General features: G+C 43.8%; 1 protein-coding gene, 1 long non-coding RNA gene and 1 pseudogene across 2 annotated transcripts in view; 2 read left to right on the forward strand and 1 right to left on the reverse strand.

Annotated features, from left to right (window-relative positions):
• The window catches only part of LOC127906775 (uncharacterized), a 33,071-nt gene extending 26,926 nt beyond the window's left edge, over window positions 1–6,145 (reverse strand). Inside the window, exon 1 of the long non-coding RNA XR_008062819.1 lies at window positions 6,051–6,145. This is a non-coding gene — a long non-coding RNA (uncharacterized LOC127906775). The remainder of the gene's footprint in view (window positions 1–6,050) is intronic.
• LOC127906774 (neurofilament medium polypeptide-like) lies at window positions 1,582–7,351 on the forward strand. The gene is made up of 4 exons (XM_052459941.1): window positions 1,582–2,825; window positions 3,812–3,936; window positions 4,099–5,123; window positions 6,198–7,351. The coding sequence occupies exons 1-4, from the start codon at window positions 1,782–1,784 to the stop codon at window positions 6,737–6,739; spliced, it is 2,736 nt and encodes a 911-aa protein (XP_052315901.1). The 5' UTR covers window positions 1,582–1,781; the 3' UTR covers window positions 6,740–7,351.
• A 9,657-nt stretch (window positions 7,352–17,008) lies between these two features.
• LOC127906773 (neurofilament medium polypeptide-like) lies at window positions 17,009–22,935 on the forward strand (annotated as a pseudogene).
• Window positions 22,936–26,869: the final 3,934 nt, after the last annotated feature.

Raw genomic sequence — 26,869 nt, forward strand, 5'->3', positions numbered from 1 at the left:
CCATATTTGTCAGCCAGATCAACTATGTTTTTTTAAGCAGTAAATGAGGCTGAATGAACTGTTTCGCTGCCAGACAAGGCTCCGTTGATAACCAGGTCTAGTAGTGGTAAGATGTTGGGACTGCTGTTGGGACTCTGCTGTTGGGACAGCTTTATATAGGCCCTAACAGTTTGAGGGCACTGTTTGTCACCGTTATAGTGCAATTAATGTATTGTTTAGTGTTGTGTTTTACCCCACCAAGATTTACATGCTAAAATCGCCACTGGTGGTGATGTACATGTTTAAAAGGCTGAGGCCAGCAGGAGAGCAGAGAGAGAAAGAGGCAACAAAGGCCAGGTGTCTAGCTCTAGGTCACAAGGATCAGCCAGGAGAAAGTGAGTATAGGGTCGAACACATCGCTCAAGTTATTTTGTTGCATTACCTGCATCAGTTGCAGGGTTTGCAATGACCTTAGTTACCTCTGAAATGGGTAGAGCAGGACTGAATGGGAATCAATAAGACTGACAACAGACTGCAGCCAATCAGATCTGTCAACCAAAACTGCAGCTTCACTCCTTAGAGTTAACATCTCAATGCAGGGAGGAGATAGCAGCCTCTCTATCCCATGTGCTCTCATCTGCAACCCAAAGACTGTAACTCATGCATTGTATTCTGTATCTGTTTGTGAAACCATATTAATCAACGTGTTTCCCATCATTGTTAGAGTTGGAGGATAGAGTTACAAAGTCATTCTGAGGAATGTAATTACAGAAAAAAACTATGTTGCAGTTTGGATGCCTATTCATCACTACAGAAATGCTTTGGTTTGAAATGGCTCAAAATAAAAGGGCACGTTTGTCCATAACATATTATGATATGCATTATGAAGGTGACATATACTATTGAATGGGGTAAATTACTTGCATATAAGCACAGGCGGATCATAACTGTAATCTATACCAATAGCTGTCAATAACTACAACTATGATTAATGCTTCAACACTTCCTGAAAGTAGCAAGTGGTCACATAAATGCATCATATTGATTGAACCAACCCCCTCATGGTAGTCTCACTTTGATTTTGGGAGGTTTCCTGTCAAGAAGTAATCAATCACCTATTATTGAAGACTTAGCACAAGCAAAACATCAATATAGGAAATTGGTTCGCTTTGCACATGTTCATAGGCAAATATACATTATTAATTCAATTCATTTAATGATCAATCATTCTGTTCAATTTGAGAGAAACACCGTTTTTGCAAACTAATAATAGGGGAATATTATACATTAATAATTAACATGGGTCATTGAACTGCTCCATATTGGCTGGTTGAATGAGCAAATGCAGAGATGCATGTATAATTTTCTCTCTTATTCGAATGTTCAAAATTTGGAGGAAACTGTATGACAAGAGACAAATGATAAACACATAAACGTCAAGGACACATAGGCTATCCCAAACATCCTAATGATAATCACCCTATTTCCTTTTTTCTCCCTATGTGTGATCATTCCTCTGCTTTCAAACGGCCACCCACGAACCCTCACACACTCAAGTAGTGTTTCACTTACATAGAGTATGAAGGGTTGAGACATGGCCCTCCCCCTCCGTTCGATCAATGGGCCAGTAAAAACAGTCTCTGCCTTGTCAGCGATAAGCTTATCCTATATAAAGGACAGCCGGTGAGACTAAGAATGCTGTGAGCGCCATCCACCCCGCACCTGCTAACACATACTCGGCCCACTCCTCCACCTCGGACACCTTCCATTCCATCTGCACACGCAACCCCTGGTCTGGCCGGATGAGTTACCACCCGGTGGACACAATAGGGGGTCCATTCAGGAGAAGTATGGATAGTAAGACCACCTACGGCCGCTCCACTGGCACCCCCTCCAGCGGGTTCCGTTCTCAGTCCTGTACCCGGGCAAGCCCAGGCTCCACGATGACCTCCTCCTACAAGAGGAGCGTCAATATGCCGGTAGCCAGAGCGTACAGCTCCACACTCCTCAGCTCCGCCGACAGCGTTGATTTCAATCAAACGAACGGAGACTACAAGCGCTCCAACGAGAAAGACCAGCTCCAGGGGCTCAACGACCGCTTCGCCGGTTACATCGACAAGGTGCACTACCTGGAGCAGCAGAACAGCCAGATCGAAGAGGAGATCCAGACGCTGCGGCAGAAGCAGGTGTCGCAATCCCAGCTAGGCGATTTATACGACCAGGAACTCCAGGAGCTGCGCTCCATGCTGGAGCAGATTCACCACGATAAAGCGCAGATCCAGCTCGACACGGACCACATCGAGGATGACATCCAGAGAATTAGGGACCGCTTCGATGAGGAAGCCCGCATCAGGGATGAGACGGAAGGCATCATCCGGGCGTTGAAAAAAGATATGACCGACTCTGATTTGGTGAAGTCAGAGTTTGAGAAGAAAGTTCAGTCACTGCATGACGAGATTGCCTTTATCCGCAACAACCACGAAGAAGAGGTGAGCGACCTGTTTTCCCAGGTGCAGGCGTCGCAGGTGACCATGGAGAGGAAAGACATCCAGAAGACGGACATCACCGAGGCGCTCCGGGAGATCCGCACCCAGCTCGAGGGCCACTCCAACCAGAACCTGCAGCAGGTGGAGGACTGGTTCATGTGCCGCTATTCCAAGCTCACTGATGCTGCGGCACAAAACAAAGATGCAATCAAGTCCACCCGTGATGAGATAGTAGACTACCGTCGCCAGCTTCAGTCCAAGACCGTGGAGTTAGAGTCCGTCCGTGGAACCAGGGAGTCACTGGAGAGGCAGTTGAATGACATCGAGGACCGACACAACAACGACCTGTCCAGCCTGCAGGTATGATGAGACCCGCTGTCGGCATTATTTTCATACAGAAACCCCCAGCCACAGGCTTAATGGTGAAGTATTCTATAAAGTTGTATTCTTTGTGTAAAGAGAAGCAATGTAGTGGAGAGAATAAATTATATAATAAGATATGTTTTTCGTTGATTTCCAATTGAGAATATTATCACGACACCTTTGAGGTTTTTATTCTTATTTTAAATGTAGGTCTACTTATAAGGAGAGTCCCCTACTTTGATAGAGAGAAAGACACACACTTGCATTGTGTCCCCACATATTGTATTAGTTTGATTTTGAACGAACTAAATTGTTTTATTATGTGGGCCCTAAATGCATGTAGTTTAACTAGGCTATAAACTCTGTGCAATAGTGGTGTCTGCGCTTTTGATTTAGATAGCCTAAATGGCACAATGCTGACATCTTATGGACACAGATTTAACATCTCCAAATGTTGGATCATCAGGCTCCGCATAAGCAGCGACACTTGGTGCACGTCAGGACATTATAGGGTTGGGAAGACATAATGCAGCAGACTGTTTTTTTGTTATTCTTTCGTTGCTGAGCCAGAGACTCGGGGCCCTTGAAACACAGTGCTGTTCACTGCGTCAGAATACATTATTTAACACAACAACAGTCCAATCTATCAAATTATTTGCACTTTCACCTTTCATAAATGAGACAGGAGGACTTCACAGTTTCAATTGTTATTGCAATGATATTTTATTGGAATCTCAAAGTGCTGTTTCAAATATAGGCCTATACAAGTTTAAATGTGCTTGTTAAGTAATTACCAGGATAACAAAATATGACATTGTATTTTTGATCGTTTTCTTATGATGTTTAGAAAGCAGTGTCCTTATGGAGAAATGTGTCTTCCCTACACCAGAAATAAATAACCAAGTATTATTTCAGGGTTCCATATAGGCGTAAGAAATAATAGCTCTTAACCAGCTTGTGTCTCTCGGTCTTGTTCTCTGCAGGAGACCATCCACCAGCTGGATAATGAGCTCAAGGGCACGAAGTGGGAGATGGCGCGTCATCTGCGTGAGTACCAGGACCTGCTCAATGTCAAGATGGCCCTCGACATTGAGATTGCTGCATACAGGTACAGTGCGACAACAGAGCGCTAATTAGGACTAACATTGCATTTTTTATTTTTTTATATATCATGTGTAATAAAAACATAAAGATCTAATTTATATATAGAAACTACATTTTTATATTAGGCCTACACTAAACTATATCTCATGTTCTACTGTTCTTGCAGGAAACTCCTAGAAGGTGAAGAGACCCACTTTAGCACTTTCCCCTACCGCCACACCGTCACCTCCTCTAAGACGTCCAAGTATGAGCCTCCCAAACTGAAAGTCCAGCATAAGTTTGTAGAGGAGATCATCGAGGAGACCAGGGTAGAGGATGAGAAGGATGAGATGGACCAGGCCCTGGCTGAGATGGCCCAGGAGTTTTCTGCCACTCTGGAGGCAGAGGCAACAGATGAAGGAGAGGATGAGGGAGAAGAGGGAGGAGAAGAAGCAGAGGGAGAAGGGAGAGAGGGTGAATCAGAAGAGGTTGTAGCCTCCACTGAAGCCCAAGTTAGCTCCAGCACACCGGCTGAGGAGGAAGAGGAGGACAAAGAAGGTGATGATGAAGAGGAAGAGGGAGAAAAAGAAGAAGAGGGTGAGAAAGGAGAAGAGGGTGAGGGTGAGAAGGGAGATGATACAGAAGGTGGTGATGAGGGAGAAGGAGAGGGGGAATTAGAGGAGACAGTCCTGTGCTCTAAAGCCCCAGAATCAAAGGCCTCTCCTGACAAAGAGAAGGCTGGAGAGGATGGAAGCGGAGGAGAAGAGGAGACAGGAGAGCGAGATGGAGAAGAGGAGGGTGATGATCAAGATGAAGATGCAGGTAGTGACAAAGGATCCAAAGATGGAGATGATAAGGATGAGGAAGATGAGAAGAAAGGAAAGGATGAGAAAGAAGACAAAACAGATGAGAAGGCAGCTGTAGCCAAGACAGAGGCTCCCAAAACAGAAGCCCCCAAGAGTGAGGCCCCAAAAGTTGAGGTCCAGAAAGCTGAGTTACCAAAGCCGTCCAAGCCAGACTCCCTAAAAGTTGAATCCCCAAAGGCTGGGTCCCCCAAGTCTGAGTCCCCAAAAGCTAGATCCCCCAAACATGAATCTCCCAAAGCTGTAACTCCCAAATCTGAATCTCCAAAACCTGGCTCCCCCAAATCTGAATCCCCAAAACCTGCTGGATCCCCCAAATCTGAATCCCCTAAACCTTCTGGATCCCCCAAATCTGAATCCCCAAAACCTTCTGGATCCCCAAAACCTGCTGGATCCCCTAAATCTGAATCCCCAAAACTTGCTGCATCCCCTAAATATGAATCCACAAAGCCTGCTGGATCCCCCACTTCTGAATCCCCAAAACCTGCTGGATCCCCTAAATCTGCTGCATCCCCCAAATCTGAATCCCAAAAACTTGCTGGATCCCCCAAATCTGAATCCCCAAAACCTGCTGGATCCCCCAAATCTGAATCCCCAAAACCTTCTGGATCCCCTAAATCTGAATCCCCAAAACCTGCTGGATCCCCAAAATCTGAATCTCCAAAACTTGCTGGATCCCCTAAATCTGAATCCCCAAAACCTGCTGGATCCCCTACTTCTGAATCCCCCAAACCTGCTGGATCCCCTACTTCTGAATCCCCAAAATATGGCTCCCCCAAATCTGAATCCCCAAAACCTGCTGGATCCCCCAAATCTGAATCCCCAAAACCTGCTGGATCCCCCAAATCTGAATCCCCAAAACCTTCTGGATCCCCCAAATCTGAATCCCCAAAACTTTCTGGATCCCCTAAATCTGAATCCCCAAAGCATGCTGGATCCCCCACTTCTGAATCCCCAAAACCTGCTGGATCCCCTAAATCTGCTGGATCCCCCAAATCTGAATCCCCAAAACTTGCTGGATCCCCCAAATCTGAATCCCCAAAAAATTCTGGATCCCCCAAATCTGAATCCCCAAAACCTTCTGGATCCCCTAAATCTGAATCCCCCAAACTTGCTGGATCCCCTAAATCTGAATCCCCCAAACTTGCTGGATCCCCTAAATCTGAATTCCCAAAACCTGCTGGATCTCCTAATTCTGAATCCCCAAAATATGCTGGATCCCCTAAATCTGAATCCCCAAAACCTGCTGGATCCCCAAAATCTGAATCCCCCAAACCTACTGGATCCCCTAAATCTGAATCCCCAAAACCTACTGGATCCCCTACTTCTGAATCCCCCAAACCTGCTGGATCCCCTAAATCTGAATCCCCAAAACCTCCTGGCTCCCCCAAATCAGAATCCCCAAAATGTACAGGATCCCCCCAATCTGAATCCCCAAAACCTGCTGGCTCCCCCAAATCGGAGTCCCCTAAATTAGGATCCCCCGAGGCAGAGTCCCCTAAGGGTGAGGCCCCCAAACCAGAAGCTCCAATGTCAGAGGCTCCCAAGGCTGCAGAAGAGAAAGTAGACAAAAAGAGTGATTCAAAGGAAGAGAGGAAGGTAGAAAAGAAAGACGCAGCCATGAACGGAGATGTGGAGAAGGTTACCCCAGAGGACAAGGACAAGAAGGATGAGGGTGGGAAAGAGGCAGAGGAGAAGGATGTTATCTCAAATGGAGTGGACGAGAGCCCCACTAAAGATGACCCGGACCAGAAAGATGATCCAAAGGACCAGAAGGTGGTCATCACCAAAACGGTGGAGACCATCACCACTGGAGAGGACGGGGCCAAGCATGTCACCAAATCGGTCACTGTCACCGAGACTGTGAAGGAGTCTGAGGATGTGATGCAGGAGAAGACAGTCTCCAGCAAGAAGATGGAGAAACACTCTTCCCAGTCCGTCAAGGTGGTGACTGAAACTGAGTAACTGCGCTCCATCCAACCCACTCAGGAGGAACAAAGATGACACGACAAAAAGCAATCAACCCAGAACTAACATAACGAAATCATAGAGCTAGAGCGATGTAATAAAGAGAACCACTCTCAAACATACCGAAAAGCAACGAGAGAAGCCATATGATGTGACAAAGCTAACGTTTAAAAAAATGCATGTTGAGAGAAAGATTTAAATGGGTTTTGCTGCAGATTAAATCAGGAAAATGTGATAGTGGGACAGATTATTAATTGTCTTTATGTTTCCCTGCAGTTCACGGGAGGGCTCACGGGTGGGGGCGTCTGCATGCTAGCTCAGGGAGGGAGACCCCTCCGCTCTAACCTGTATGGATGGATGGAAGGTTTACAGTTTAGATGCATACTGTATGTGGGTGGGAGAGTGATAGAAATGTATGTTCATTCAAATGTTAATTCAAAAAGGGGTGCCTGGGTTGGAGGGTCCACTTTAGAGACACATGTTCAAAAGGACTAGCCTTTTTATGTGAAGATACCAACTGAGCCAAAAATACAATCGTCTACAACACAATATAGTGAAGAATGAGAAAGACGATGGTGCAATGTACTGATGATCATAAACATACAGTACCCGAAGCAACTAAAGCTTGAAGAAACACTGAGCCTTAAACATGCTTTTTATCTGTATCTATCATGTTTACCTAATGAGTGCAATTGAAAATAAATATGTAAATGCGCACACATACATTCTTGTATGCATAGGATGGACTTGAATTTAAATAGCGAATTTAAATGAGGTGCTACAGTTTGCACTCCCATGTCTTTACTCATCATGAACTATTTCCCAGCAGCATTTGCTCAATAAATGTCATACTGAAATACAAATATGGTCTCTTGTTCCTTCATGCAATTGTCCTGTCATGTCCTTACACTTGTTCATTTACAGTAGCTGTCTCACCTCAACATGCACACTATTCTATTTCTTCATCTGCTTTCATAGGGATGGGTTTGCATGCTTCATGATCTTTTGTAGCCTAGAAATTATACAAAACCATATCACCATCCAGAGGCTGTCCTCTACAGATTTTTAAAGCTACACTGTAATATGTGCATACCATCAAAGAATGATCCACCAACCATAATATAAACGATGCACCCCATGGCATGTTCATGCAAATAGCATTTTATTATAGCACTTGATTTATCAAATCAAACTTTATTTACATAGCACATTTCTTACCATAAACAATGCAATTCAATGTACTTCACTTACATAAATAAAATAATAAAACAGTGAGAAAGATAAAAACAAAACATTTCTGGACAAATATAAAATGAAGATAGATAAATATCAAATGAAGATAGATAAATAAATATAAAATTAAGATAGATAAATATCAAATTAAGATAGATACATTAGGATAGTAAAACAATATGAAAAAAATGTGGATAGTAAAACAATATTAAATAAATTAGGATAGTAAAACAATATGAAATAAATTAGGATAGTAAAACAATATTAAATAAATTAGGATAGTAAAACAATATTAAATAAATTAGGATAGTAAAACAATATTAAATAAATTAGGATAGTAAAACAATATAAAATACATTTGGATAGTAAAACAATATTAAATAAATTAGGATAGTAAAATAATATTAAAACAACAGTGAACATGAGAGAGTAATATGAGATACTGTATTAATATTGAGAGATGTTTATGCAGTTTCAACAAATAGCTATATTATTTTAGAACAACATTACCTACATTGATAAACATGATTTTAAACTATACATATTTAATTCAAAGTATTTTACATGACAAGTTAAACAATTGAGTGATAGGTCCTTCTGAGATTTAGCAACATTAAAGCAGACAGCAACCCGATCATAATTTGAAATTCAGCACCACCGGAAAATGGACAGCGACTATCTCAGGCAGAATCCATGAAGAGGTTTCTTTGAAATGTAGCCTATAACTCACTCACAGTGAATTAATCCTTATTATAATGCTTGAAGGATAGTTGGTCTGATTCTGTGCCACAAAGCACGATAACACCTGGGGTGTTACATATACGTTTTTGTTCCTAAAACTTTCAGAACAAAATATTCTAACATTTAAAAAAAATATTATGACATACAGTGCCTTCGGAAAAGATTCAGACCCCATCACTTTTTTCACATTTTATTTAGTTACAGACTCATTCAAAAATGTATTAAATAAAAAAATCCTTAGCAATCTACACAAAATACCCCATAATGACAAAGCGAAAACATGTTTTTAGAAATGTTTGCAAATTTATTACAAATAAAAAACAGAAAACATTATTTACTTAGGTATTCAGACCCTTTGATATGAGACTCAAAATTGAGCTCAGGTGCATCCTGTTTCCATTGATCATCATTGAGATGTTTCTACAACTTGTTGTCCCACTGTTGTAAATTCAATTGATTGGACATGATGTGGAAAGGCACACAACTGTCTATATAAGGTCCGTAGAGCTCCAAGCCAGGATTGTGTCGAGGCACAGATCTGGGGAAGGGTACCAACACTTTTCTACAGCATTGAAGGTCCCCAAGAACACAGCGGCCTCCATCATTCTTAAATGGAAGAAGTATGGAACCACCAAGAGCTGGCCGCCCGGCCAAACTGAGCAATCGGTGGAGAATGGTCTTGGTCAGGGAGGGATGGTCTCTAAGATAGAGCTCCACAGATCCTCTGTGGAGATAGGAGAACCTTCGAGAAGGACAACCATCTCTGCAGCACTCCCACCAATCAGGCATTTATGGTAAATTTACCAGATGGAAGCCACTCAACAGTAAAAGGCGCATGACAGCCTGCCTGGAGTTTGCCAAAAGGCACCTAAAGACTCTCAGTCCATGAGAAACAAGATTTTCTGCAAATCCAAGATGGCGTAGCAGTCAGACGTCTTTGTCCTTCATCTTGTCGTGTCCCATGTATAGATCTTTTATATCTTTTTCTTCGCATATCTTTTTTATATTTCTCTAAACCTCAACTTCATAATAGTCTCCTGCAACCCACCTCACCCAACATGGTGTGGATCTGTTTTTTCTAAAGTATATTTATTTACCTCCGGAACCTGAATCCCCCAACAGAAGCTTGCCAGCTCACTCGCTACTAGCTAGTAGTCAGCTAACCACTGCTAGTGGTCATCAGCTAACCTTAAGCTCGGCAAACTCTCACCACTTTGTACAACACGACTCAAACCGGACATATTTTCTCTCCATATCCCCGGATTCCTACCGCAAGCTCTGAACCTTTCACATGGATCATCGCAGCTAGCTAGCTGCAATCCGAGTGACTACTCCTGGCTAACGTCTGTCCCAAAGCAAGCACCAATTAGCCTGGAGCTAGCCCATGCTAAGCCTATTCTCCCGGCTAGCTGAAGAGGCCCATCAGTCACTCCTGGGCTACAATACCCAGACCCCTTCTACTGCCGGTACGGGGCACTGAACCTCGCCGATCCTTGACGACTGGACTACCGACGTAATCTGCTCGAGGGGGTACTCAACTGGCCCCTAGGTTGCAACGTCCCCTGAATGCCTATCTGCTAGCCTGCTAACCACGGCCCGCTAGCTGTCTAGAGCATCTTGGACTGTTAGCTGAATAGATCCATCTGCCAATTTCTTGGGCCACTATACCTATTTTGCCTATTGGACTTGGACCCCTCTGCTACTCGGAACCCTACTAATCCATCCCGACTGGTCTATCGACGTCACCGCACGTGGAGGCTAAATCAGTCTTTCCTCCGTCCCGGCCTGCTAGCTGTCTGAATCGCCATGCCTCCAGCCAGCCAAACCACTCACTGGACCCCTATGATCACTGGGCTACGCATGCCAGTAGAGGATGCCTGGTTATTCTTTAAAAGTGCCTTCCTCACCGTCTTAAATAAGCATGCCCCAGTCAAAAAAATGTAACCAGGAACAGATATATCCCTTGGTTCTCTCCAGACCTGACTGTCCTTGACCAGCACAAAAACATCCTGTTGCCTTCTGCATTAGCATCGAATAGCCCCTGTGATATGCAACTTTTCAGGGAAGTCAGGAAGTAATATACACAGGCAGTTAGGAAAGCTAAGGCTAGCTTTTTCAAGCAGAAATTTGCATCCTGTAACACAAACTCAAAAAAGTTCCGGAAAGCTGTAAAGTCCTGTAAGAACACCTCCTTCCAGCTGCCCACAGCACTGAGGTTAGGAAACATTGTCACCACCAATAAATCCACTATAATTGAGAATTTCAATAAGCATTTTTCTACGGCTGGCCATGCTTACCGCCTGGCTACCCCTACCCCGATCAACAGCCCTTCACCCCGCACAGAAACTCGCCCAAGCCCCCATTTCTCCTTCACCCAAATCCAGATAGCTGATGTTCTGAAAGAGCTGCAATATCTGGACCCCTACAAATCAGCCGGGCTACACAATCCGGACCCTCTCTCTCTAAAATGATCTGCCGAAATTGCAACCTCTATTACTAGCCTGTTCAACCTCTCTTTCCTATCGTCTGAGAAACCCAAAGATTGGAAATCTGCAGCGGTCATCCTCCTCTTCAAAAGGGGAGACACTCTAGACCCAAACTGCAGCAGAACTATATCTATCCTACCCTGCCTTCCTAAGATCTTCGAAAGCCAAGTTAACAAATGGATTTCCGACCATTTCAAATCCCACCGTACCTTCTCCGCTATGCAATCTGGTTTCAGAGCTAGTCATGGGTGCACCTCAGCCACACTCAAGGTCCTAAACGATATCATAACCGCCATCGATAAGAGACATTACTGTGCAGCCGTATTCATCAACCTGGCCAAGGCATTCGACTCTGTCAATCACCACATTCTTATTGGCAGACTCAACAACCTTGGTTTCTCAAGTGATTGCCCCGCCTGGTTCACCAATTACTTCTCTGATAGAGCTCAGTGTGTCATATCGGAGGGCCTGTTGTCCGGACCTCTGGCAGTCTCTATGGGGGTGCCACAGGGTTCAATTCGCAGGCCGACTCTCTTCTCTGTATACATCAATGATGTCGCTCTTGCTGTTGGTCCACCTCTACGCAGATGACACCATTCTGTATACCTCTGGCCCTTCTTTGGACACTGTGTTAACTAACCTCCAGACGAGCTACAATGATGGACTCTGTGGGAAACGGGCGTGGCCGAGTTGCGTGGGTTGGGGGCTATTGGACAGTGGTGGACGAGAGAAGGGCGTGGAAGACTTGCAGGCCATGGGCGACTCTATAGGTCTGCGGTCCACCAGTAGGTTGCCAATGGATATGAACATCCGGATGTATTGGTTTATGTCCGTTAAATCTCCTCTGCAGGCCAGTTTGGTCTGTAACTCCCGATTAAGACCCCTCCTGTAGACTGTAAGGAGCGCTGGTTCACTCCATCCACTGCTGGCAGCCATGGTGCTGAACTCAAGGGCATACTCTGTGGTGGAACGATGGCCCTGTCGCAGCTCACATAACAGGTCCCCGGTGTGACGACCTGAAACTGAATGGTCGAACACCTCCTTGAAGACGGCATGGAAACGTGATTCAGAGGACAGATCAGATCTTTGAGCGGCCCACAGGGCTGTGACTCAATCCAGAGCTTTGCCTGTGAGTAGGGAGATGATGAAGTCCACCCTGTCTTTGTCAGAGGTGAAGTCAGTGAGGTGATGGTCTATGTACAGGTTACAATGCATGAGAAATCCTTGACATTTCCCTGGGGAGCCGTCATATTTATTATGCATAGATATAGGGGAGGATGAACGAGAGGAGACTGTGGCACCTGATATGGATGAAGCAGGAATGGACTGGTGAAGGAGGTTGCAGAGTTCGTCGAGCCATTCCTCCTGTCGGGCTAGACGTAGCTGCAGCTCTGCTGAATCATTCTGTCGTGTTTGGTGAGGTATTTTGTAATGAACACGATATGAGACAGAGAGCTGGTTTCAAGTGCAGAGCACAGGAGGTGTTTATTGGAAGGGACCATAGGAGGAGGCAGGTAGCAGGGTCCAGGGGCAGGTAGAAGGTCATACACGGTAGGTCCAAAATGGCAACAGTACAGGCAGGGAATAGGCAAAAGTTGTCATGAGTCAGGCAAAAACTATAATACACGGGAGGCATGAAAGACAAGAAAAAACAGAGCTCCAAAAGAAGTGTGTCTCAAAACAAACAATACCTCACAGTGATGGGGTGCAAGGAACTGAACTAAATAGTGTGGGATGATGACATGCAGGTGTGTGAACAGGTGATTAGAATTCCGGTGATTGGGATCTGGAGAGTGAGCAGGAAAGTGGGCTGGGTTCCAGGATCTAAGTGTTTAGAAGTATGAGTTGGATGCAGACGTTATAGTTTGGAAGGAATCAGTGGCTAACTGCTATTCAGTGGAGTGGCTGTGTGGTCCCAAATCTGGGATTAAGGGTCTCTTTTCCAAGTTTAAAATGATAAACATTCAGCATTGGTCATGCTGTCAATGAGGCATGAGCTCTGACTGTGAAAATATGTTTTGAACGGTCATCCAGCTCGGAATTGTAAATCCGGAACTCGGGCGTCTTTCTAGAGCTACGACCTGAAGATCATGATTCAACCTTGTTTATCCGAGTTCCCAGTTGTCTTGAAAGCACCATAAATCCAGAGAATGCCAGACTTTGATAACAAAATTTGCCCACGAAGGACCGTAGTGCCACCTTCCTGTTCAAGTGATCACAGCACAACAAGGCGAGTCCAAAAATGTATTGTATGCTGCTGCATAAATGACGTGTCCTCGGATGGGGCCACAGTGTCTCCTGACCCCTCCTGTCTCAGCCTCCAGTATTTATGCTGCAGTAGTTTATGTGTCGGGGGGCTAGGGTCAGTTTGTTATATCTGGAGTACTTCTCCTGTCCTATTCGGTGTCCTGTGTGAATTTAAGTGTGCTCTCTCTAATTCTCTCTTTCTCTCTTTCTTTCTCTTTCGGAGGACCTGAGCCCTAGGACCATGCCTCAGGACTACCTGACATGATGACTCCTTGCTGTCCCCAGTCCACCTGGCCGTGCTGCTGCTCCAGTTTCAACTGTTCTGCCTTATTATTATTCGACCATGCTGGTCATTTATGAACATTTGAACATCTTTGCCATGTTCTGTTATAATCTCCACCCGGCACAGCCAGAAGAGGACTGGCCATCCCACATAGCCTGGTTCCTCTCTAGGTTTCTACCTAGGTTTTGGCCTTTCTAGGGAGTTTTTCCTAGCCACCGTGCTTCTACACCTGCATTGCTTGCTGTTTGGGGTTTAAGGCTGGGTTTCTGTAACAGCACTTTGAGATATCAGCTGATGTACGAAGGGCTATGTAAATCAATTTGATTTCATTTGATTTGATTTTGATTAATATGCCAGGAAGATATGTATACTATAGCGAAGAAAGTAATACTAAGTGTATGTTGTGTAGTAAGCTGTTACTAGCCAACGTGCCTCACCCTAATAATTTGGTCTATTTTCCCCTCTTAATTTCGCCTACTGATCTGACTTGGTGGTACACATGTAGCCTATAACCTGTTTTAGAGAAATGTAATCATTGAATATTGTAAGAGCTTTCATTGTCTGCTTATATGGACCCTTTATTTAGCCTATTATTCTGACTTGGTGTACAGGGAGAACACTGTAAGAACAACCCATGTTCTGAATTGTGTCGCTGTACATTTCAAAGTGCGAAACAAATAGTTATATCAACCACGTCCGTCCTTGATCTCTCATGTCTTAATCGAAATTACGGATTGCTTCTTATCCACTTGTCGTCCCCTTATGCCATAGTTCATACATCTAAATTGTCATTAGAAACCATATTTGTCAGCCAGATCAACTATGTTTTTTTAAGCAGTAAATGAGGCTGAATGAACTGTTTCGCTGCCAGACAAGGCTCCGTTGATAACCAGGTCTAGTAGTGGTAAGATGTTGGGACTGCTGTTGGGACTCTGCTGTTGGGACAGCTTTATATAGGCCCTAACAGTTTGTGGGCACCGTTTGTCACCGTTATAGTGCAATTAATGTATTGTTTAGTGTTGTGTTTTACCCCACCAAGATTTACATGCTAAAATCGCCACTGGTGGTGATGTACATGTTTAAAAGGCTGAGGCCAGCAGGAGAGCAGAGAGAGAAAGAGGCAACAAAGGCCAGGTGTCTAGCTCTAGGTCACAAGGATCAGCCAGGAGAAAGTGAGTATAGGGTCGAACACATCGCTCAAGTTAACTCAGCCACAACAACACACATTCACACACATTCAGTTAGGATGAGAGAATCATATGTAGTGGGGCATGGTAACTATCTCTCCCTCTCTTTCTCTCTCCCTCTCGCTCTCTCTCTCTCTGGGACAAACACAATCTAAAATTGTCTGAGCTCTCAAACGCGTTAGGGCTCACTCCACAGAGCTAACTGTTGCGACGGAAAAACAATGAGTGAGATAACAGAATACAGATGGGTGATAAGTGACAAATGCCAAATAAATCTCAGAGATGGGAATCATTTATTCTTCCCTCTTAACTGTGGTATAAAACAAGGGTTTTTAAAGGCGACTGGAGAATCTGAATCAATCCTGACAAACAATTGAAATCTTATTGTGGGTAATAATGTTCTGGGAGGCAAAAATAGTCTTGCCGTTTGTCAAAAATAGTTTTGCTGGTTTTCATAGGATGAGAAAAAAGAAGAAACCCGCACACTGCTCTTTATTAAGTGATACTAGCAAGAGCAGTGTGCAGGTTTCTTATTTTTTCTCATGTTATTCAATTCTTACCATATGCCTGCAACAAAGATAGCTCAGATGTGCAAGTGCCTTTTGAATTTTGAATCCCTGGTTTTCATAGGATGAAATATTGTCATTAAAGGCAGTCAATTGGCCAAAACCAGAGGCAGCCATTTTGTTTTATTACCTGCATCAGTTGCAGGGTTTGCAATGACCTTAGTTACCTCTGAAATGGGTAGAGCAGGACTGAATGGGAATCAATAAGACTGACAACAGACTGCAGCCAATCAGATCTGTCAACCAACACTGCAGCTTCACTCCTTAGAGAAAACATCTCAATGCAGGGAGAAGATAGCAGCCTCTCTATCCCATGTGCTCTCATCTACAACCGAAAGACTGTAACTCATGCATTGTATTCTGTATCTGTTTGTGAAACCATATTAATCAACGTGTTTCCCATCATTGTTAGAGTTGGATGATAGAGTTACAAAGTCATTCTGAGGAATGTAATTACAGAAAAAAACTATGTTGCAGTTTGGATGCCTATTCATCACTACAGAAATGCTTTGGTTTGAAATGGCTCAAAATAAAAGGGCAAGTTTGTCCATAACATATTATGATATGCATTATGAAGGTGACATATACTATTGAATGTGGTAAATTACTTGCATATAAGCACAGGCTGATCATAACTGTAATCTATACCAATAGCTGTCAATAACTACAACTATGATTAATGCTTCAACACTTCCTGAAAGTAGCAAGTGGTCACATAAATGCATCATATTGATTGAACCAACCCCCTCATGGTAGTCTCACTTTGATTTTGGGAGGTTTCCTGTCAAGAAGTAATCAATCACCTATTATTGAAGACTTAGCACAAGCAAAACATCAATACAGGAAATTGGTTCGCTTTGCACATGTTCATAGGCAAATATACATTATTAATTCAATTCATTTAATGATCAATCATTCTGTTCAATTTGAGAGAAATTTTCAACACTTTTCAAACACTTGAAAAGGACGGTAATGGTGTTTTGCTGCATTAAGTCGCTGTCCATGGCGCTGATATTGGAGTCTGACGGACTGGTGCTGTTCATGGGGCCGATATTGCTTTAGCTCTAAATTGCATCGGTAAATTGATAATTTCTGGTATAACCGTTTTTGCTAAATAATAATAGGGGAATATTATACATTAATAATTAACATGGGTCATTGAACTGCTCCATATTGGCTGGTTGAATGAGCAAATGCAGAGATGCATGTATAATTTTCTCTCTTGTTCGAATGTTCAAAATTTGGAGGAAACTGTATGACAAGAGACAAATGATAAACACATCAACGTCAAGGACACATAGGCTATCCCAAACATCCTAATGATAATCACCCCATTTCCTTTTTTCTCCCTATGTGTGATCATTCCTCTGCTTTCAAACGGCCACCCACGAACCCTCACACACTCAAGTAGTGTTTCACTTACATAGAGTATGAAGGGTTGAGACATGGCCCTCCCCCTCCGTTCGATCAATGGGCCAGTAAAAACAGTCTCTGCCTTGTCAGCGATAAGCTTATCCTATATAAAGGACAGCCGGTGAGACTAAGAATGCTGTGAGCGCCATCCACCCCGCACCTGCAAACACATACTCGGCCCACTCCTCCACCTCGGACACCTTCCATTCCATCTGCACACGCAACCCCTGGTCTGGCCGGATGAGTTACCACCCGGTGGACACGATAGGGAGTCCATTCAGGAGAAGTATGGATAGTAGGACCACCTACGGCCGCTCCACTGGCACCCCCTCCAGCGGGTTCCGTTCTCAGTCCTGGTCCCGGGCAAGCCCAGGCTCCACGATGACCTCCTACAAGAGGAGCGTCAATATGCCGGTAGCCAGAGCGTACAGCTCCACACTCCTCAGCTCCGCCGACAGCGTTGATTTCAATCAAACGAACGGAGACTACAAGCGCTCCAACGAGAAAGACCAGCTCCAGGGGCTCAACGACCGCTTCGCCGGTTACATCGACAAGGTGCACTACCTGGAGCAGCAGAACAGCCAGATCGAAGAGGAGATCCAGACGCTGCGGCAGAAGCAGGTGTCGCAATCCCAGCTAGGCGATTTATACGACCAGGAACTCCAGGAGCTGCGCTCCATGCTGGAGCAGATTCACCACGATAAAGCGCAGATCCAGCTCGACACGGACCACATCGAGGATGACATCCAGAGAATTAGGGACCGCTTCGATGAGGAAGCCCGCATCAGGGATGAGACGGAAGGCATCATCCGGGCGTTGAAAAAGACATGACCGACTCTGATTTGGTGAAGTCAGAGTTTGAGAAGAAAGTTCAGTCACTGCATGACGAGATTGCCTTTATCCGCAACAACCACGAAGAAGAGGTGAGCGACCTGTTTGCCCAGGTGCAGGCGTCGCAGGTGACCATGGAGAGGAAAGACATTCAGAAGACGGACATCACCGAGGCGCTCCGGGAGATCCGCACCCAGCTCGAGGGCCACTCCAACCAGAACCTGCAGCAGGTGGAGGACTGGTTCATGTGCCGCTATTCCAAGCTCACTGATGCTGCGGCACAAAACAAAGATGCAATCAAGTCCGCCCGTGATGAGATAGCAGACTACCGTCGCCAGCTTCAGTCCAAGACCGTGGAGTTAGAGTCCGTCCGTGGAACCAGGGAGTCACTGGAGAGGCAGTTGAATGACATCGAGGACCGACACAACAACGACCTGTCCAGCCTGCAGGTATGATGAGACCCGCTGTAGGCATTATTTTCATACAGAAACCCCCAGCCACAGGCTTAATGGTGAAGTATTCTATAAAGTTGTATTCTTTGTATAAAGAGAAGCAATGTAGTGGAGAGAATAAATTATATAATAAGATATGTTTTTCGTTGATTTCAAATTGAGAATATTATCACGACACCTTTGAGGTTTTTATTCTTATTTTAAATGTAGGTCTACTTATAAGGAGAGTCCCCTACTTTGATAGAGAGAAAGACACACACTTGCATTGTGTCCCCACATATTGTATTAGTTTGATTTTGAACGAACTAAATTGTTTTATTATGTGGGCCCTAAATGCATGTAGTTTAACTAGGCTATAAACTCTGCGCAATAGTGGTGTCTGCGCTTTTGCTTTAGATAGCCTAAATGGCACAATGCTGACATCTTATGGACACAGATTTAACATCTCCAAATGTTGGATCATCAGGCTCCGCATAAGCAGCGACACTTGGTGCACGTCAGGACATTATAGGGTTGGGAAGACATAATGCAGCAGACTGTTTTTTGTTATTCTTTCGTTGCTGAGCCAGAGACTCGGGGCCCTTGAAACACAGTGCTGTTCACTGCGTCAGAATACATTATTTAACACAACAACAGTCCAATCTATCAAATTATTTGCACTTTCACCTTTCATAAATGAGACAGGAGGACTTCACAGTTTCAATTGTTATTGCAATGATATTTTATTGGAATCTCAAAGTGCTGTTTCAAATATAGGCCTATACAAGTTTAAATGTGCTTGTTAAGTAATTACCAGGATCACAAAATATGACATTGTATTTTTTATCGTTTTCTTATGATGTTTAGAAAGCAGTGTCCTTATGGAGAAATGTGTCTTCCCTACACCAGAAATAAATAACCAAGTATTATTTCAGGGTTCCATATAGGCGTAAGAAATAATAGCTCTTAACCAGCTTGTGTCTCTCGGTCTTGTTCTCTGCAGGAGACCATCCACCAGCTGGATAATGAGCTCCAGGGCACGAAGTGGGAGATGGCGCGTCATCTGCGTGAGTACCAGGACCTGCTCAATGTCAAGATGGCCCTCGACATTGAGATTGCTGCATACAGGTACAGTGCGACAACAGAGCGCTAATTAGGACTAACATTGCATTTTTTATTTTTTTATATATCATGTGTAATAAAAACATAAAGATCTAATTTATATATAGAAACTACATTTTTATATTAGGCCTACACTAAACTATATCTCATGTTCTACTGTTCTTGCAGGAAACTCCTAGAAGGGGAAGAGACCCACTTTAGCACTTTCCCCTACCGCCACACCGTCACCTCCTCTAAGACGTCCAAGTATGAGCCTCCCAAACTGAAAGTCCAGCATAAGTTTGTAGAGGAGATCATCGAGGAGACCAGGGTAGAGGATGAGAAGGATGAGATGGACCAGGCCCTGGCTGAGATGGCCCAGGAGTTTTCTGCCACTCTGGAGGCAGAGGCAACAGATGAAGGAGAGGATGAGGGAGAAGAGGGAGGAGAAGAAGCAGAGGGAGAAGGGAGAGAGGGTGAATCAGAAGAGGTTGTAGCCTCCACTGAAGCCCAAGTTAGCTCCAGCACACCTGCTGAGGAGGAAGAGGAGGACAAAGAAGGTGACGATGAAGAGGAAGAGGGAGAAAAAGAAGAAGAGGGTGAGAAAGGAGAAGAGGGTGAGGGTGAGAAGGGAGATGATACAGAAGGTGGTGATGGGGGAGAAGGAGAGGGGGAATTAGAGGAGACAGTCCTGTGCTCTAAAGCCCCAGAATCAAAGGCCTCTCCTGACAAAGAGAAGGCTGGAGAGGATGGAAGCGGAGGAGAAGAGGAGACAGGAGAGCGAGATGGAGAAGAGGAGGGTGATGATCAAGATGAAGATGCAGGTAGTGACAAAGGATCCAAAGATGGAGATGATAAGGATGAGGAAGATGAGAAGAAAGGAAAGGATGAGAAAGAAGACAAAACAGATGAGAAGGCAGCTGTAGCCAAGACAGAGGCTCCCAAAACAGAAGCCCCCAAGAGTGAGGCCCCAAAAGTTGAGGTCCAGAAAGCTGAGTTACCAAAGCCCTCCAAGCCAGACTCCCTAAAAGTTGAATCCCCAAAGGCTGGGTCCCCCAAGTCTGAGTCCCCAAAAGCTGGATCCCCCAAACATGAATCTCCCAAAGCTGTAACTCCCAAATCTGAATCTCCAAAACCTGGCTCCCCCAAATCTGAATCCCCAAAACCTGCTGGATCCCCCAAATCTGAATCCCCTAAACCTTCTGGATCCCCCAAATCTGAATCCCCAAAACCTTCTGGATCCCCAAAACCTGCTGGATCCCCTAAATCTGAATCCCCAAAACTTGCTGCATCCCCTAAATATGAATCCACAAAGCCTGCTGGATCCCCCACTTCTGAATCCCCAAAACCTGCTGGATCCCCTAAATCTGCTGCATCCCCCAAATCTGAATCCCCAAAACTTGCTGGATCCCCCAAATCTGAATCCCCAAAACCTGCTGGATCCCCCAAATCTGAATCCCCAAAACCTTCTGGATCCCCTAAATCTGAATCCCCAAAACCTGCTGGATCCCCAAAATCTGAATCTCCAAAACTTGCTGGATCCCCTAAATCTGAATCCCCAAAACCTGCTGGATCCCCTACTTCTGAATCCCCCAAACCTGCTGGATCCCCTAAATCTGAATCCCCAAAATATGGCTCCCCCAAATCTGAATCCCCAAAACCTGCTGGATCCCCCAAATCTGAATCCCCAAAACCTTCTAGATCCCCCAAATCTGAATCCCCAAAACTTGCTGGATCCCCTAAATCTGAATCCCCAAAGCATGCTGGATCCCCCACTTCTGAATCCCCAAAACCTGCTGGATCCCCTACATCTGCTGGATCCCCCAAATCTGAATCCCCAAAACTTGCTGGATCCCCCAAATCTGAATCCCCAAAAAATTCTGGATCCCCCAAATCTGAATCCCCAAAACCTTCTGGATCCCCTAAATCTGAATCCCCCAAACTTGCTGGATCCCCTAAATCTGAATCCCCCAAACTTGCTGGATCCCCTAAATCTGAATTCCCAAAACCTGCTGGATCTCCTAATTCTGAATACCCAAAATATGCTGGATCCCCTAAATCTGAATCCCCAAAACCTGCTGGATCCCCAAAATCTGAATCCCCCAAACCTACTGGATCCCCTAAATCTGAATCCCCAAAACCTACTGGATCCCCTACTTCTGAATCCCCCAAACCTGCTGGATCCCCTAAATCTGAATCCCCAAAACCTCCTGGCTCCCCCAAATCAGAATCCCCAAAATTTACAGGATCCCCCCAATCTGAATCCCCAAAACCTGCTGGCTCCCCCAAATCGGAGTCCCCTAAATTAGGATCCCCCGAGGCAGAGTCCCCTAAGGGTGAGGCCCCCAAACCAGAAGCTACAATGTCAGAGGCCCCCAAGGCTGCAGAAGAGAAAGTAGACAAAAAGAGTGATTCAAAGGAAGAGAGGAAGGTAGAAAAGAAAGACGCAGCCATGAACGGAGATGTGGAGAAGGTTACCCCAGAGGACAAGGACAAGAAGGATGAGGGTGGGAAAGAGGCAGAGGAGAAGGATGTTATCTCAAATGGAGTGGACGAGAGCCCCACTAAAGATGACCCGGACCAGAAAGATGATCCAAAGGACCAGAAGGTGGTCATCACCAAAACGGTGGAGACCATCACCACTGGAGAGGACGGGGCCAAGCATGTCACCAAATCGGTCACTGTCACCGAGACTGTGAACGAGTCTGAGGATGTGATGCAGGAGAAGACAGTCTCCAGCAAGAAGATGGAGAAACACTCTTCCCAGTCCGTCATGGTGGTGACTGAAACTGAGTAACTGCGCTCCATCCAACCCACTCAGGAGGAACAAAGATGACACGACAAAAAGCAATCAACCCAGAACTAACATAACAACGAAATCATAGAGCTAGAGCGATGTAATAAAGAGAACCACTCTCAAACATACCGAAAAGCAACGAGAGAAGCCATATGATGTGACAAAGCTAACGTTTAAAAAATGCATGTTGAGAGAAAGATTTAAATGGGTTTTGCTGCAGATTAAATCAGGAAAATGTGATAGTGGGACAGATTATTAATTGTCTTTATGTTTCCCTGCAGTTCACGGGAGGGCTCACGGGTGGGGGCGTCTGCATGCTAGCTCAGGGAGGGAGACCCCTCCGCTCTAACCTGTATGGATGGATGGAAGGTTTACAGTTTAGATGCATACTGTATGTGGGTGGGAGAGTGATAGAAATGTATGTTCATTCAAATGTTAATTCAAAAGGGGTGCCTGGGTTGGAGGGTCCACTTTAGAGACACATGTTCAAAAGGACTAGCCTTTTTATGTGAAGATACCAACTGAGCCAAAAATACAATCGTCTACAACACAATATAGTGAAGAATGAGAAAGACGATGGTGCAATGTACTGATGATCATAAACATACAGTACCCGAAGCAACTAAAGCATTAAGAACCTTGAAGAAACACTGAGCCTTAAACATGCTTTTTATCTGTATCTATTATGTTTACCTAATGAGTGCAATTGAAAATAAATATGTAAATGCGCACACATACATTCTTATATGCATAGGATGGACTTGAATTTAAATAGCGAATTTAAATGAGGTGCTACAGTTTGCACTCCCATGTCTTTACTCATCATGAACTATTTCCCAGCAGCATTTGCTCAATAAATGTCATTCTGAAATACAAATATGGTCTCTTGTTCCTTCATGCAATTGTCCTGTCATGTCCTTACACTTGTTCATTTACAGTAGCTGTCTCACCTCAACATGCACACTATTCTATTTCTTCATCTGCTTTCATAGGGGTGGGATTGCATGCTTCATGATCTTTTGTAGCCTAGAAATTATACAAAACCATATCACCATCCAGAGGCTGTCCTCTACAGATTTTTAAAGCTACACTGTAATATGTGCATACCATCAAAGAATGATCCACCAACCATAATATAAACGATGCACCCCATGGCATGTTCATGCAAATAGCATTTTATTATAGCACTTGATTTATCAAATCAAACTTTATTTACATAGCACATTTCTTACCATAAACAATGCAATTCAATGTACTTCACTTACATAAATAAAATAATAAAACAGTGAGAAAGATAAAAACAAAACATTTCTGGACAAATATAAAATGAAGATAGATAAATATCAAATGAAGATAGATAAATAAATATAAAATTAAGATAGATAAATATCAAATTAAGATAGATACATTAGGATAGTAAAACAATATGAAAAAAATGTGGATAGTAAAACAATATTAAATAAATTAGGATAGTAAAACAATATTAAATAAATTAGGATAGTAAAACAATATTAAATAAATTAGGATAGTAAAACAATATTATATAAATTAGGATAGTAAAACAATATTAAATAAATTAGTATAGTAAAACAATATTAAATACATTAGGATAGTAAAACAATATTAAATAAATTAGGATAGTAAAACAATATTAAATAAATTAGGATAGTAAAACAATATTAAATAAATTAGGATAGTAAAACAATATTAAATAAATTAGGATAGTAAAACAATATAAAATACATTTGGATAGTAAAACAATATTAAATAAATTAGGATAGTAAAATAATATTAAAACAACAGTGAACATGAGAGAGTAATATGATATACTGTATTAATATTGAGAGATGTTTATGCAGTTTCAACAAATAGCTATATTATTTTAGAACAACATTACCTACATTGATAAACATGATTTTAAACTATACATATTTAATTCAAAGTATTTTACATGACAAGTTAAACAATTGAGTGATAGGTCCTTCTGAGATTTAGCAACATTAAAGCAGACAGCAACCCGATCATAATTTGAAATTCAGCACCACCGGAAAATGGACAGCGACTATCTCAGGCAGAATCCATGAAGAGGTTTCTTTGAAATGTAGCCTATAACTCACTCACAGTGAATTAATCCTTATTATAATGCTTGAAGGATAGTTGGTCTGATTCTATGCCACAAAGCACGATAACACCTGGGGTGTTACATATACGTTTTTGTTCCTAAAACTTTCAGAACAAAATATTCTAACATTTAAAAAAAATATTATGACATACAGTGCCTTCGGAAAAGATTCAGACCCCATCACTTTTTTCACATTTTATTTAGTTACAGACTCATTCAAAAATGTATTAAATAAAAAAATCCTTAGCAATCTACACAAAATACCCCATAATGACAAAGCGAAAACATGTTTTTAGAAATGTTTGCAAATTTATTACAAATAAAAAACAGAAAACATTATTTACTTAGGTATTCAGACCCTTTGATATGAGACTCAAAATTGAGCTCAGGTGCATCCTGTTTCCATTGATCATCATTGAGATGTTTCTACAACTTGTTGTCCCACTGTTGTAAATTCAATTGATTGGACATGATGTGGAAAGGCACACAACTGTCTATATAAGGTCCGTAGAGCTCCAAGCCAGGATTGTGTCGAGGCACAGATCTGGGGAAGGGTACCAACACTTTTCTACAGCATTGAAGGTCCCCAAGAACACAGCGCCCTCCATCATTCTTAAATGGAAGAAGTATGGAACCACCAAGAGCTGGCCGCCCGGCCAAACTGAGCAATCGGTGGAGAATGGTCTTGGTCAGGGAGGGATGGTCTCTAAGATAGAGCTCCACAGATCCTCTGTGGAGATAGGAGAACCTTCGAGAAGGACAACCATCTCTGCAGCACTCCCACCAATCAGGCATTTATGATAAATTTACCAGATGGAAGCCACTTAACAGTAAAAGGCGCATGACAGCCTGCCTGGAGTTTGCCAAAAGGCACCTAAAGACTCTCAGTCCATGAGAAACAAGATTTTCTGCAAATCCAAGATGGCGTAGCAGTCAGACGTCTTTGTCCTTCATCTTGTCGTGTCCCATGTATAGATATTTTATATATTTTTCTTCGCATATCTTTTTTATATTTCTCTAAACCTCAACTTCATAATAGTCTCCTGCAACCCACCTCACCCAACATGGTGTGGATCTGTTTTTTCTAAAGTATATTTATTTACCTCCGGAACCTGAATCCCCCAACAGAAGCTTGCCAGCTCACTAGCTACTAGCTAGTAGTCAGCTAACCACTGCTAGTGGTCATCAGCTAACCTTAAGCTCGGCAAGCTCTCACCACTTTGTACAACACGACTCAAACCGGACATATTTTCTCTCCATATCCCCGGATTCCTACCGCAAGCTCTGAACCTTTCACATGGATCATCGCAGCTAGCTAGCTGCAATCCGAGTGACTACTCCTGGCTAACGTCTGTCCCAAAGCAAGCACCAATTAGCCTGGAGCTAGCCCATGCTAGGCCTATTCTCCCGGCTAGCTGAAGAGGCCCATCAGTCACTCCTGGGCTACAATACCCAGACCCCTTCTACTGCCGGTACGGGGCACTGAACCTCGCCGATCCTTGACGACTGGACTACCGACGTAATCTGCTCGAGGGGGTACTCAACTGGCCCCTAGGTCGCAACGTCCCCTGAATGCCTATCTGCTAGCCTGCTAACCACGGCCCGCTAGCTGTCTAGAGCATCTTGGAGTGTTAGCTGAATAGATCCATCGGCCAATTTCTTGGGCCACTATACCTATTTTGCCTATTGGACTTGGACCCCTCTGCTACTCGGAACCCTACTAATCCATCCCGACTGGTCTATCGACGTCACCGCACGTGGAGGCTAAATCAGTCTTTCCTCCGTCCCGGCCTGCTAGCTGTCTGAATCGCCATGCCTCCAGCCAGCCAAACCACTCACTGGACCCCTATGATCACTGGGCTACGCATGCCTCACCCTAACACCAATATGCCTTGTCCATTACTGTCCTGGATAGTAATTATTGTCTTATTTCACTGTGGAGCCTATAGCCCTGCTCAATTTGCCTTAACCAACCATTTAGTTCCACCCTCATAGATATCATCCTAACCAACTTTCCCTCCAAATGCACCTCTCCTGTTTTCAACCAAGATCTCAGCGATCACTGCCTCATTGCCTACATCCATAATGGGTCTGCGGTCAAACGACCACCCCTCATCACTGTCAAACACTCCCTAAAACACTTCAGCGAGCAAGCCTTTCTAATCGACCTGGCCCGGGTATCCTGGAAGGATATTGACCTCATCCCGTCAGTAGAGGATGCCTGGTTATTCTTTAAAAGTGCCTTCCTCACCGTCTTGAATAAGCATGCCCCAGTCAAAAAAATGTAACCAGGAACAGATATATCCCTTGGTTCTCTCCAGACCTGACTGTCCTTGACCAGCACAAAAACATCCTGTGGCGTTCTGCATTAGCATCGAATAGCCCCTGTGATATGCAACTTTTCAGGGAAGTCAGGAAGTAATATACACAGGCAGTTAGGAAAGCTAAGGCTAGCTTTTTCAAGCAGAAATTTGCATCCTGTAACACAAACTCAAAAAAGTTCAGGGACGCTGTAAAGTCCTGTAAGAACACCTCCTTCCAGCTGCCCACAGCACTGAGGCTAGGAAACATTGTCACCACCAATAAATCCACTATAATTGAGAATTTCAATAAGCATTTTTCTACGACTGGCCATGCTCACCGCCTGGCTACCCCTACCCCGATCAACAGCCCTTCACCCCGCACAGAA

The sequence above is a fragment of the Oncorhynchus keta genome, chromosome 13 (genome assembly GCF_023373465.1).
Source record: "Oncorhynchus keta strain PuntledgeMale-10-30-2019 chromosome 13, Oket_V2, whole genome shotgun sequence".
Classification (NCBI taxonomy): domain Eukaryota; kingdom Metazoa; phylum Chordata; class Actinopteri; order Salmoniformes; family Salmonidae; genus Oncorhynchus; species Oncorhynchus keta.